Here is a 13,367-nt window from a genome sequence, read left to right as displayed (position 1 = left end):
CCGAACAGGGCTCCCTGGTGTTGGGAGCTGTCTCCTCTGCCTAGAAGCCCCCCCTGATCGCACTGCAGGAGGCAGGCAGGGCTGCTCTCACTGCTCCCACTGAAGGATAAAGACAGAGCAGCTCAGGCTGGCTAAGCAACTTGCCTGAATTGCGTGACCGAAACCAAGAATCGAGACCCATTTTTCTGATTCCAGGTCATGGGCTCTCCACGGGGCCCCCGCCATGCCCGAGTCCAGACCCTAACACCCACCTGCCCGAGGGCCTCTTACTGGAAATGGTGTGCACTCGTTGGGACTCTTGAATGCTCCCCCTGCTATAATCTGTCACCAAAGGCTGGTGCCAGCGCCTCGGGCTGCCAGGTGCCGCTTCCAACTCTCAGACGGGCTGCCTTCCCCTCCCCACTCCCCGAAGGGCCCCCACTCCACCTGCTCCTGGACGGGGCCAGCTCCTGCCCAAGCTCGGGGCACGGTGGCGGCGCTGTTTCAGGATTTTTCTCGCCTTCCTTGGAGATGCTTGTGCTTGGAGGGGAAGGCAGAACAGTGCATCTTGGAACAAATCTGCTTTTGATCATGCAAATGAATGCCCGGTTAATGTAGGCAGACTGTCAATTTCACCAGTTAGAGAGAGACACAGAGAGAGAAAGAGAGAGAAAAGAAGGGAAAAATCCCTACCACAGCGGCTGATGAATTTCAACAGAAAGCTGCGACTTCAGAAAATAAGATCATTCTCGGAGAGCGGAGCCTTTCCAGGCATCTCAGGCAGCCGTGATGCTCCACGGGTACGTTGTTAACTTTGCTGGTGTCACTGGGACGCTGTGTGGACCGTAGCTGGCCTGGGGTGGTAGGTGGGTGAGGATTCTCACACAGACTTGCTGGAAGCCCTGCCCACCCACCCTCCTTGGTCTGCGGGATTTGGTGGGTCTCTGCTGAAGTGATGGGTGGGTCCAGGGGCTCATTTGGGGCGGGAGGGACGCCTACCACTCCTGTGACTTCCCCGGGGAAGCCGGACGGTGTGTGTTTGTGGGTTGGGCTCTGGATGGTATGAATGCAGGGCTGGCATAAGGAAAAAGCGCGTGTGTGCGTCTGCCACGATTTGGAAAGCCGGCTTGGGTCAGGCGAGGTGATTCAGCGGCTGTACGTCCTTTGTATCCTTGCTTTCCCTGGATAATTCTCTGCATCGGGGACAATAGCTTTGGGCACTAATCACGGTAATACAGTTGAAGAATTCAGGGCAAAACTAATGTTTATTGAGCACATACTATTTGCCAGACACGGCTGCGTATATGGTTTCATTCAACAACTTAATGAGGGTCTTGAGTAATAATCTCCCAATTTTACAGATGGGGAACCCGCGGCTCAGGTTCTGGGGGACCCAAATGCTCCTGCTTATATTCTGTGGACCTCCAGGATGCTCCCCCCGCCCGCTGACAGCTGGCCTGGGGGATGGGGTCCTGGTCAGCTCCTTCGTCATTGTGATCCTCCTGCTGGAGATGCCACTGTGGGTCCAGCAACCCCCTCGTCCCCTCTCCATAGAGTGTGTATCAAACTGTATTTTAATCATTCACTTTTGCTCATTTTCTGTCTCCTTACCTGACTGCGAGCTCCTTGAGGGCAGGGATTTAATGCGTGTTTATGCTCCAAATACCCAGCACAGCATCTGGCACATAGTAGGTGACCTCTCTGAGTGTCGCACGACAGAAACAAACGGATCTCTGTGTTGGGGAAATGCGCTGGACACCTGCTCTAGGCTGTGGTGGTTTTCTGCAGCGTTCTGCTTCTCAGCACAGATGGGCAGGAGAAGCGGGGCTGACTCGGAAGGATTCAGGAGAAGGAATCGCTGAGATTGAGGCCCTCTGGAATGTGCCATCCTGGGATAGCTGGTCCCAGGTACTATGGAACCTTCTGGGGGAGGGGAATGGAGAAACCTACAAACCCAATCTGAATGAGGGTCACGAGGGAAGGCAACACAGGGGCGCTCACGGGCAGGGTGTTTTCAATACTGTGTAGAAAGGGCAGCTGGTGGCCAGGTTCCCACTCGTGTGTCCGCACTAGTGTCGCCGTCCTGTGTTGGCCAGGCTTCCGAGGACTCCTCGGGGCTCCGATGGTGTCTGGGAGGGTATACAGGGGGTGCCGATGCACTCGCCGCCCCTGGGTTTAGCGCACGTGGGGTGGTGAGCAAAGCACCCCATTGGGAGCCAAAGGATCTGCAGTGGAGACCCGGCTTTGCCCATGACTCATGTGATGATCTCTGGAAGCCGCTTCCTCGACGAAATGGTGTTAAATACCAGTTCGTGGGCATCCACCTCCCAAGGTCATGGCTGGGCTACTGCAAGAATGTAGGTGAAAGTGCAAAGCCGTCTGCACCTCACAGCCCTGGTGCCAGCCGTGTTTGTGTGCACACAAGTACCCACCACCCTCGGCCGGTGAGAAGCCCTTGGAGGGAAGACCCGGCTTTTCCCGGCCAGAACAGGAAGAGGACGACTCTGGAGTTAGATCTGGATTTGCGTTCTGCTCTCTCTGAGCCGCGTTCTTGTCTGAATAAATAATAGATAACGGATGATAATCCCTGCTTCATAGGGTTGTTTGAGGATGAACTATTTCCTTGAAGGCTCCTAGGTTAGATTCTGGCACACAGTGGGGTCTCCCCACTGGTGTCCTTTCGATCTCATCAAGAGTCGTTGAGCCCTTACTGTGGACCACTTTCCTAGACACTGGAGATAAAGCAGAAAGCAAAACAGATAAAGTCTCAGTGCTCGTGGGCCTTGCAGTCTAGTTGAGGAAGAAATACAGTAGATAAACGAATATTTAACACGTCAAGGGGTGTGAATGCGGAAGATGGGGCCGGGGGCAGGATAAGGAAGAGAGAGAGAATATTAGGGATACGGCTGCCCTTTCCACCTGAGGGGTCAAGCAAGTTCTGTGAAGAAGCAGACCCTGAAGGAGGTGAGGCGATGAGTTATCTGGAGAACCTTCTGGAAGAGGGAACAGCCAGTGTCAAAACACTAAGATGGGAGCGTGCTTGGCATAGCTGGGGAACACCAAAGCCGTCAGTTGGGATTAAGCGGAGAGAGCAAGGCGGGTAGCAGGAGGTGGGGTCACAGAGTGAATAGGGGTCTGCATCGGGTAGTGGTCTTTCAAGGACTATGACTTCCTCTGCAGGAGCTGAGGCCACCGGAGCGCTTTGAGTAGGAGGTGGGGGTGACAGGATCGGACCTAGTGTGAAGGGATAGCTCTGGCCACTGTGGTCCTCATAGACCGCAGGGGGTGCAGGGAGCCGGTTGGGGGCTGTTACGAAAGTCCTGGAGAAGGATGGTGGCATGGCTCAGGGTGGTGGCAGAAGAGACAGTGAGAGGCGGCTGGATCCTGGACGCACTTGGAAGATAGAGCCAACCAGATTTGCGGACAGAATGCCGGCAGGGTGGAGGAGAGCCGAGTGAAGGCGACCTTTAGCCTGCAGCCCGGCACACAGAAGCAGGATCGCTGTTCAGTGAGATGAATTCAGCAGGAGAACATGCACGTTGGGGCGGGACGCAGGGGAGTCGGCAGCTCCTTCTGGGTGTGTTAGGAGCTGGGAGTTGTAAGATGTGTAAGTGACGATGGCAAATAGACTGTGAGCCAAACCAGTCTAGGGCCCCAGGGAGAAGCCCAGGCTGGGGGTGTAAGGCAGGGCTGGAGGCACACGTTCAGGAGACAGCAGCACGTAATGGCATTGGAAGAGAGACGCCAGCTTCAACTCCGACCGTCACTATGTCCTACTCCCTCTCGGTTCCCCGCATCAGCACCCGGATGGGTTCCCGGCAGGACCAGGCTCACAAGATCACAAGATCAGGGGCTGCGCTAGCACATGTTCAGAGGAGAATGATCGGAGAAGGGAAGTAAGAGAGGGAGGCTCTAACCAGGAGTAAATGTGCCCAGGGCGGCACTGGCCCGGGACGGGGGTTTGGGTAACAGCCGTGGAGCAGGGCCGGCCGCTGCTCCGCGATTCCCTCGGAGCGCCTTCCCTATTCTGGTGCCCGGGCTCGAGGGCACACTTTCCCAGCCATGTCCTGGTCTGGGCCGTGAGCTCCCGTCAGCAGACACAACCTTTCTTTGGGCGTGCGCCCAGGAAACATCTTCTTGAAAGCCTCGGAGGGAAAGTCAATGAGAGGATGGAAAACGCATTGTTGAGGAGGGACCCCAGCCCTCTGGATCCAGGCTCCTGGCTGGGTGGGTGGGGGGCTCAGATTTTCAGGAAAGAGCCGGGAAACTCTCCGACATGCTACAAGAGAGGACCAGGGAAGACCGAGGTGGCCACGTGGCCACATAACCCTCTTACAATGGGCTGGCATAATCAGATAATACAGATCAGGGCTGCCCTCTGGGCCACCACAGCCCCAAATTCGTAAGAGCCCACAGCCCCCAGGTCGTGGAGGCTTTTCCACTCCGAGTGGAGGGGTCCCAGGACCTGCACCCCCCTATCTAGGGTGATCCCCAGGCTCCTGGGAGTATAAAAGTAGCCCTTCCTCTCTCTAAAGTCAGAGATGGCTGGCATAAATTGTCAGCACGCAGTCCAAAGAATCAGAGCTGTGTGCATATTGTCTCTCCGGCACAAAGATTCCCACATCCCCGCAGGGCAACATAAAATGAGGGGTTGCATGGAAAAGGGGCCAGGCCAATGGCCATTTCTGTCCACTGTGCCCATGCCACAGGGCATCGTCTCCAGCGCGGTGCACCCCGGTGGCGCAGCACGAATCTAAAAACACTCATTTCTTTCCCATGCTTTAAATTTGTTACGTTTCCACGAATCTTTTGCAGCAATGCCGCATATTAGTACAGGAGCACACCTGTGCATAATTTCTACTAAAATGATTCCACTTACTACTTTTGAACTAACAAGGGGCTAGATCAGAAGTCATCCAAAGACCTGCGACTTGAGAGAAGAAAGGCTGGGGCCAGTGGTGGAGAAGGGGCACCTTGTCAGGGCTTCCTGAGTGTTAGTCTGGTTCAATATTTAAGTTGCAGCCCCTTGAAATAAGGGCCGTGTTATACGCGGGTGCTCGGCGGAAAGATATAGAAATGGACGCAGAAATGGATCAGAAATGTAAAAGTTCTTTCTCAACTGGACAGAAGCTAATAGTGACTAAGTGCTACACACACACACACACACACACACACACACACACACTACTCTCTCCATCTACACACATACCTCTATATACACATATTATTCACATTATATGTAGCATATATACATATATATATAATATATGCATATGTGTGTAGTAATATTAGTATTATTTAAAATTGTTTTAATGTTTATATCTTTTGAGACAGAGAGAGAGAGAGAGAGAGAGAGAGAGAGAGAGAGAGAGAGAGCTGGGGAGGGGCAGAGAGAGAGGCAGAGGAGAATTCCAAGCAGGCTCCACACTGCCAGCGCAGAGCCCGAAGTGGGCTTGAACTCACGAACCACGAGACAAACTCATGACCTGAGCTGAAATCTCGGACGCTGAACCGACTGAGTCCCCCAGGGGCCCCAAGTAATATTAAATTCATAATATTCTTGTTCACACTGCCATCTCTTCTGAGATAGCCAATGTTCGTGCTTGCTGTAGGTAGAACTTTCCACCCTATAATCCTTTCAGGAAGAAACATAAACCTACGCGCATTTACATATTTACAGATGCGTACATGCTGGCTGTTTTAAAAAAATACGGACGCTACCTTAATTTCACGTTGCTCCCCAATATGTTTTGTTTTCCACTTAACGGCACATCACACGTACCCCATCACACATCTCCCTCAAGTCAAGAGAGATGTATCCGGTCCGTCCCTCCCACCTCCCGCGTCATAGTTTACAGTTTGTGTGCAGCTCAACTCAGGCCACCATTGCTCCGTTAATGCACATTTGGGTTGCTTCCAACATTTCGCCACAATAATTAACGCCCTGATAAATACTCTTGTATGTATATATCAGGTCAGAGTGGTGTTTTTACTGCTGTGAGACAGATTCCCCTGAGTGAGACATATTACCGGAGGGAACAGAATAATCCGAGGCAATGCAGGACGCCATTAGGCTGCATGAATGATTTTTTTTTTTAAATTCCAGTCACGCCGCCTCATATTCAATGGAGCCAGACAGTGCCCCGTGCTGAGTGCCTCTTCTCACTGTGTTTCTTTTGCACTCGGCAGTCACCATCCCGGGCTTGGCAGCCTAAAGGGTGCGTCAAGAGTGGCTTGATGAGGCCAGCCAGAGGAGAGCCTACCCGGCCTCTTTGAGGGCCGGCCACTTCGTGGTGAGGGCACCTGGTCAGAGCAGGAAGTGAGTGTTCAAAGAGACAGAAGACTGGGGCGCCTGGGTGGCTCAGTGGGTTAAGCGCCTGACTCCTGGTTTCGGCTCAGGTCATGATCTCATGGTTTGTGAGTTCGAGCCCCGCATCGGGCTCTGTGATGACAGTGCAGGGCTTACTTGGGATTCTCTCTCTCTCCCTTTCTCTCTGCCCCTCCTCTGCTCACACTCTCTCTCTCTGTCTCACAAAATAAATAAATAAACTTAAAAAAAAAAAAGGGACAGAAGACCTCACAACTGTCTCTCACTTTGCTGTGTCTCCAAGCAGCCATACGAAGCGGCCTTTGCCAGGTGCAGGGTATGACCCCGCCCAGCTTCCCCAGGTAAGAAAACCCATATGGTGTTTGGGCTGCCTTGCCAGGATAGCAGAGGGCACCCTTTTGTCCTTCTCCAGCCCTCAGAGGGACAAGCATCCCTCATGGAGCAGGGGCACCCACAGCCTGGAAGCCCGAAGCTCACAAGCTCCTCGGTCAGCCTCTGCTCGCTGCTTCCCGGGCGATTTGCTCACAGATGGGGTTTTGGATGTGGAGGCGAAGACGTCTGTGTTGCTCACAACCTTGCAAGTGTCTTAGGTCCAAAACGACTCCACCCATTACCATGTCCCACGGTCCTTATGCAGCCTGTGCCCACAGCAGTTTTTTAGCGATTGGTTTGTAAATGAGCAAGTAAGTCCATGACTCTGGGCCCCCGGTCAGGCTTTAAGGACCAGAGTCACTGGGGCACAGTCTTCAGGGGACCTCTGAGGCTCTGCCCCGCCTACCTTCACGGCTTTCGCTCTGTTGATGAGCCCGTCATCTTGAGAACTCCCAATTAGCAGATCGACCTTCATCCGCGGAGACCTCTGCAGTGCCCTGGCTGGAGCCTCGCGGAGGTACTGGCCATCAACCACAGGACCCCAGTAGTGGAAAGGGCCACTCACGGCCAGGAGCTACATTGGGTGTAAAGGGAGGCCATTATGTGTATGGATTTTATCCTTTCTTAAAAAAAAATGGTTCTAGAAGAATCAGTTGCATTGCTTCACTTGGTCGGGTTTTAACCATAATGGATGCTGACGCTGGCTATCCGTCCGGGGCCTTGTGGGGAAATCAGAGGAACATGACAAGAACAACAGGTAGGAAGGACATTGGGCCACAGCCAACAGGAAGGCAAGTATCGCTCTGAGCGATGGGTGGTCCGCAGGGAGCTGTCCAGGGTTTCCGTGCCGTGGTGAGGACGGATCCACAGGGAGGAATGGGCAAGCCTGAGCCCGTAGGTGTGTGTGAGGGAGGCAGGACACCGACTGAGGGACGGGCGGTGGCCAGAGACAGGACCCAAAAGGGAAATTCATCAGTTCTAGCCACTGTCTCACTAGCCCACACCTGGGGGAGCTGGGGGTCAGACCTGCTCCGGGTCGGTGGGTCCGGGCCCAAAGCTGAAGGAATCAAGCCCTTGGCTGAGATGACAACAGAGCTTCCTGCTACTGTCCCCTTCATCAATGTCAGGGACAGCCTGAGACTGTGGGCTGGAAGCAGGGTCTTCTGAGTCTGGAAAGGGGAGCGCACAGCTGTCCTATCTAAGAGGATGGGCTGGCCCCGATCCACTGCAGCTGTGACCACAATGCTTAATCCGTGTGGCTGTCACCTGACACCATGCCACCACGGTCCCGGCACAGGTGAGACCCTTCGCACGTGTCACTTCATTTTATCTTCCCAGTGTATAAGGCCCCTATTGTATTTTGTATTTATATCTTACAGATTAAATCCAATGTGCAGCCAGTTCTGCCCACCTTCTGTGCCCATGTTTGGTCCATCACATACTGGGCCCGGGCACGGTGCTGGGGTCAGGAATGTGCACTCCAGTTCCGGCTGGTCATCAACCTACCGCGTGGCCTTGGGTGGGTCAGGTGTCCCTTCTAGGCCTGGTTTTCCACTTGTAAAAGATTAGAGAGTGTCCCTCCCCAATGTGCATGCAGGTGCCCACCTTGGTCTGGGCGTCATTAAGGACACTAGCAGGCTTCTGGCGGAGGCAGGACACCATGTCTTGGATGGACGAGGTGGGGCAGCCGACCTCCTCTGCCAAAGCAGCTGCCTGCTGCCGAGCCCTCTCCTGGCTGATGACAGCAGCTGGGGAGAACGCGGAGCCACCCTGGAAGAGAAGGCAGACTCAGGACACGTAGTCTAGATGTTCTCCTTCCCACCCCAGCTCGGCCCGAGACCTCAGGGCCACATCAGGGCTCTGTATCTTTCATCCACACTTGGAAGTCCCAGGACCCTTCCCATGGATGTCCACAGGCATTTGGGAGGTCAGGACGGATCAAGATCGTATCAACATGCTGTGTGATCACGAATGAATGTCTCTCCGGGCCTCAGTTTCCTCACCTGTGAAGTGCGGGCACTGGACAGAGTGATCCACTGAGTAAATCTGTATATTAAGGCCGAGGGCCAATGGTGGTTGAACAAGGACAAGGACCAGAACTGTCCTGTGTGAAGAGAACTGTGGGGCCACGCCCTGCCCCACCTCCCAGGTCTCCTTATGGAATTAGACTTTGAAATAGATGCCCACCTAGAAGGTGATGGAAACGCAGTCACTGTGCAAGTGAATCGTGCCTGCAGAGTTTGTGCAAATCTGTCAGATGCCGGCTTGCCGGGAATATTTCCCTTCTAGGAACACGGCTGGTGGCAATGGCAGGAGGTCCATCCGCCCTGCCTGGACTGTTGGTGGGACCGGTCATCCGCCCAGGGCGGAAGAGGTGGGCTGAGTGCCACGACTGGGGTGCAGCCCCAGGGCCCTTCGTCTGCGGTCGAGCACTCTGATTCTTAAGAGCTTCCCCCGCTTTATCTAGTGACTCCTCACAAGAGCTAGTAAGTTAGCTGCTGTTATTGTCACAGATATGAAAACAGAGAAACAGGGAAATTCAGGAACTTGCCTAAAGCCACAGATGCTGTCAGGGGCCGAGCCAGCCCGTGGATCCAGGCAGAGTTTGTTAGGCTCCGGGACCCCAGGCAGAGAGTTTCCAGTTCCCTGACCCAACTCTGTACTGAGGGGCCTGGCCCGGATGGTACCACGTACTGGGTGCCTCCAGCCGCCTGCCAGGTACCAACCCTCCTGGGAACTCTGTGTGCCCGTCTCACGCAACCTCTGCAACACTAATACGAGGTAGGTACGACTGGCAGTCCCATTTTGCAGGTTAGCAAACTGAGGCTCCAAGAGGAAAGGGAAATTCTCATTCGCTGAGCACCTAATATGTACCAGGAACCGGGAGCTTGGCAACGAAAACTAATAAGATAGCTAACATTTACTAAGTATTTGCTGAATTTCGGGTAGAATTGTGAGCACTTCATACATATTAACTGGTTAAATCCTCTCCACAACCCCCAGAGGCAAAGGTTATTTACCCCTCTGTCTCCGAGAGGGGGAAATCCAGGCACAGAAAGGCTCAGGATCTTGCCCAACGTCACGCAGCTGGTGACCGGCAGAGAGAGCTAAGACCCCAGTCCAAGCAGTCCGCCTTGGCCATGCTCTAACCCCCACCCCCTACATTAGGCTGCACCTGTTTTTATATCCAGAACAAGATGCTGTGTTCTTGAGTCGAACCATACGTACCCTCTCACTCCAACGTAAAGACAACACTGATCTGGCTGACTCCACAGAATACGTTTCCATTCTAGACCCTACCTTGGGCTAAAACGTCAGAAACTAAAATCAGCAGAAATGCAGAAATGGGTATACCGAGGCCGCCGCTGTCACTGGGTCTCTGAGATGATGAATGAAGTAGTACAGAGGAAGGCCTTCTGGAAGCTGGACAGCAAGGTGCCCGTGTGCACCTGAGTCATTGGTGCTGTTCGCCCTTGTGTAAAACAGACAATAGAGAGATGCCCAGAGGGGAGGAGACCCATCCTCCGGAGATCCCTGCTGGACACAGTTCCTGAAATAACAGAGCGTGTTCCAGAACCGCCCCCAGGAGGTCCCAGGGGTCTCTGTGCCTCACAGTCAGGACTGAAGGTCATGGGCAGAGCATGGGCATGGCAATGAGGCCAGGCCATCCCGAGGGTAGGGCTGGCAGCTGAGGGCAGCACTGGGTGGGGCAGACACCCAGAGGGCGGGGAGAGGGCCGGGGGCCGGGACTGGTTCTGGCCGCCAGGAGGGTTGAGGCTCCGCGTCTCAGAAGCCAAATGCGGTCTGGCGCAGCTGAACACGGTCCCCAGCCTGCTGCCGACTCCACATGGTGACTTCACAAGTCACCCGGCACCTCTCCCTCCCGAGTACCTTGGCCGCGGTGGTATCGGCACCACGTGCGCCCCCCGAGGGTGAGATGTCTAAGAATCAGAAGGGCGAACCCTGGTGGAGTGTGTGCCCGTGCGCGATGGAATGTTCCTCGCGTGTCCTCAGCATTTTACGCATATTAGTTGGTGCCTCACAACCATCGCATGAGGCGGATGATATTATCATCTCCTTTTATGGATGAGGGGCGCGGGACGCAGAGAGGCAAACGACTTGGTCAGGGTCACAGGACTGGGTGGAGACAGACGCGGAATCTAAATGCAGGCAGTCAGGCTCCGTGGCCAAGCCTTCAGCCACCCGGTCAGCCTTTCACATACACCTGGCAGCTTCTTGATGAAAGGTGGAGACATTACTACTTTACTTAGCTGTCCAGACCAAGGAGGAACCTTGTGGCCAGAGTCAGGGGTGAGGCCAATTTCAACCCCAGCCCAGACAGACGGGAGCCTGTAGGGTGTGGATCCTGTCAGCAGCAACGTACCCTGGTCCCTGGGAGCCCTTTCGGACAGCTCCGGGTCGCTCAGAATGGGGCTGGCTGCTTGGTCCCCGCACTCAAGATAGGGAGGGGTCCTCTGCATTGATTTTCTGTCTTCAACCCATTTAGGGAAGCTCAGAGGCTCTTGTCATCAGTGGGGTTTGCTACGAAACACACAAAGCAAGCTTCCTGCACCACTAATCTCCAGCCAGCAGCTTGCTCCGAGTTTCAGCATCAGTGACACACAGAGTCCGAACGCCTGAGCTCGTGGTGAGAATAAGTAGCCATGAAAGTCAAACAACCGGGCAGCCCAGAGCCAGAACTCAACCACAGTGATAATACATAAGGGTCCAGATGACTTAGCCCACGGGTTTATCTCTTCAATGACGAGGGGTCCAGCTTTTCGGAGAGCCACCGGATCTGATTTGTCTTAAGAGAACACACACACACACACACACACACACACACACACACACACACACATGCTCGAGGTATAAAAGGTCAAAGACCCATGTTCTTTTTTTTTTTTTAATGTTCATTTGTCTTTCAGAGAGACAGAGTGTGAGTGGGGGCGGGGCAGAGAGAGAGGGGGCGACACAGAATCCAAAGCAGGCTGCAGGCTTCAAGCTCCCGGCACAGAGCCCGACACGGGGCTTGAACCCACAAACCGTGGGATCGTGACCTGAGCCGAAATCAGGTGCCCAACTGACTGAGCCACCCAGGAGCCCCACAGTCCCGTGTTCTAAGTTGCACATTGAGCTGGTAATCTGCTGGCTGCTGAGGTGGGGCCGCTGAGCCCAGCTTCACCCGCAGGTAGGCCGTGAGGACACAGAACTCAGGCTGGGGGCCTCGAATGTTTTCAGCACCGTGTGCAACTATAAAAAGCCAGGGCCCCCGATACTGTCAGGAAGTGGTTAGAGGCGTGGGTTACAGCAATGCTGCGTGATGGCTTAGAGAACTTTCCTCTCCCTTGAGTGTGTCGGCCTCATTGATCTTGCTGAAGGAGATGTCTTTCTTCATGGAAAATCACTGGTTAAGCAAGTCAACGGCCGGCTCAGCCCTTGCTTTAAAGCATCTGGTTGGAGCAGGGCATGGCGTGCAGAGCTGCACAAAGAACAAGGGCTTTGGGGACAGAGCCAGGGTCACCGCCCGGGCCTGTCTAGAGTCCGCAGACCAGGCCGTCAGTCCCGCCTGAACCTGGCAGAAGAAATCAGGTTCACACGTCGGCCCTGGTAACTGCTGATGAAGTGGCTCAGGGCAAATGACTGGCATCTGGGGGCCTTGATTTCCTCATCTGAATGGGAATGACAAGCCACACTCTAAGGGTCACTAAGGACATGCTGAAGACGGTGGGTGACCTCCGTGTGGTGAATGGTGCAGTTAGCACCGTGAGGGCTGGAGGAGCCCTTGTAGGGTTTGGAGGCAGCAAAGTCTTTGGCCTCTGGGCCCCGGGCCTACGCTTATGTAAGTCTGACCTAGCTATTAAAGGGCAACGAGTTTCTGTTTGGGGTGTGTGTGTGTGTGTGTGTGTGCATGTGTTTTAACCTTTAAAATAGTGCAGAGCAAAACCACGATCGCTGACCACTGCTTTTTCTTCCTGAAGCCTCTGAACATCATAAGGGACCTTGACCTCTGTCAGCCATTACAGTCATCTCAGACGCAGGACCTGCCCCTGTCCAAGCACACAGATGGAAACACATAGTCACAGACAGAAAGATACACTCACAGTATAGTCACACACAGACACACACACACACAAAGACACATTCACGCATTCTGTCACACCAGACACACACTCGGGAACACGCACGGTCGCGGAAACACACATATACACACAGACACACACTTGGGTATACACAGACATACAACCACACACACATACACGCCAGACTTTCTTGAAATAGACAGCCACTCTAGGGGAGGGGGGTCAGATGGCAGATGGGTTCAGGGGACTGATTAACCACATGAGCTAGAGAAGAAAGGAAATGGGTCCCAAGTATCCTGGCACCCCCAGAACAGGGTCTGGGACCCAGATAAGTAGGTTTTGAGTTAGTGAGCCAGTGACTATGAGTGAGGGGATGGATGGATGGATGGGTGGATGCATGGATGCATGGATGCAGGGACGGATAGATGGATGGATGGACAGATGGATGGATGGATGGACAAATGGGCAGATGGATGGATGGATGGATGGATGGATGGATGGATAGGTAAATGGATGGGTGGATGGATGGATGGACAGACGGATGGATGGATGGATAGATAGACGGATGGATGGATGGATGGATGGATGGATGGATGGATGGATGG

The 13,367-nt window shown here is 54.0% G+C and overlaps 2 protein-coding genes across 2 annotated transcripts in view; one reads left to right on the top strand and one right to left on the bottom strand.

Annotated features, from left to right (window-relative positions):
• The window catches only part of TG (thyroglobulin), a 253,848-nt gene that overhangs the window by 29,479 nt on the left and 211,002 nt on the right, over nucleotides 1-13,367 (bottom strand). Inside the window, exons 42-43 of the mRNA XM_058699138.1 lie at nucleotides 8,285-8,449; nucleotides 7,086-7,253 (exon numbers count right to left, since the gene is read on the bottom strand). Of these exons, the coding sequence (XP_058555121.1) occupies nucleotides 7,086-7,253; nucleotides 8,285-8,449 (333 nt within the window). The remainder of the gene's footprint in view (nucleotides 1-7,085; nucleotides 7,254-8,284; nucleotides 8,450-13,367) is intronic.
• SLA (Src like adaptor) overlaps nucleotides 1-13,367 on the top strand; it is an 89,070-nt gene that overhangs the window by 21,375 nt on the left and 54,328 nt on the right. The gene's annotated exons all lie outside the window — the stretch shown is intronic.

The sequence above is a fragment of the Neofelis nebulosa genome, chromosome 14 (genome assembly GCF_028018385.1).
Source record: "Neofelis nebulosa isolate mNeoNeb1 chromosome 14, mNeoNeb1.pri, whole genome shotgun sequence".
NCBI lineage: Eukaryota > Metazoa > Chordata > Mammalia > Carnivora > Felidae > Neofelis > Neofelis nebulosa.
The sequence above is the reverse complement of the archived record's forward strand: the minus strand, read 5'-3'. Positions and strand labels throughout refer to the sequence as shown.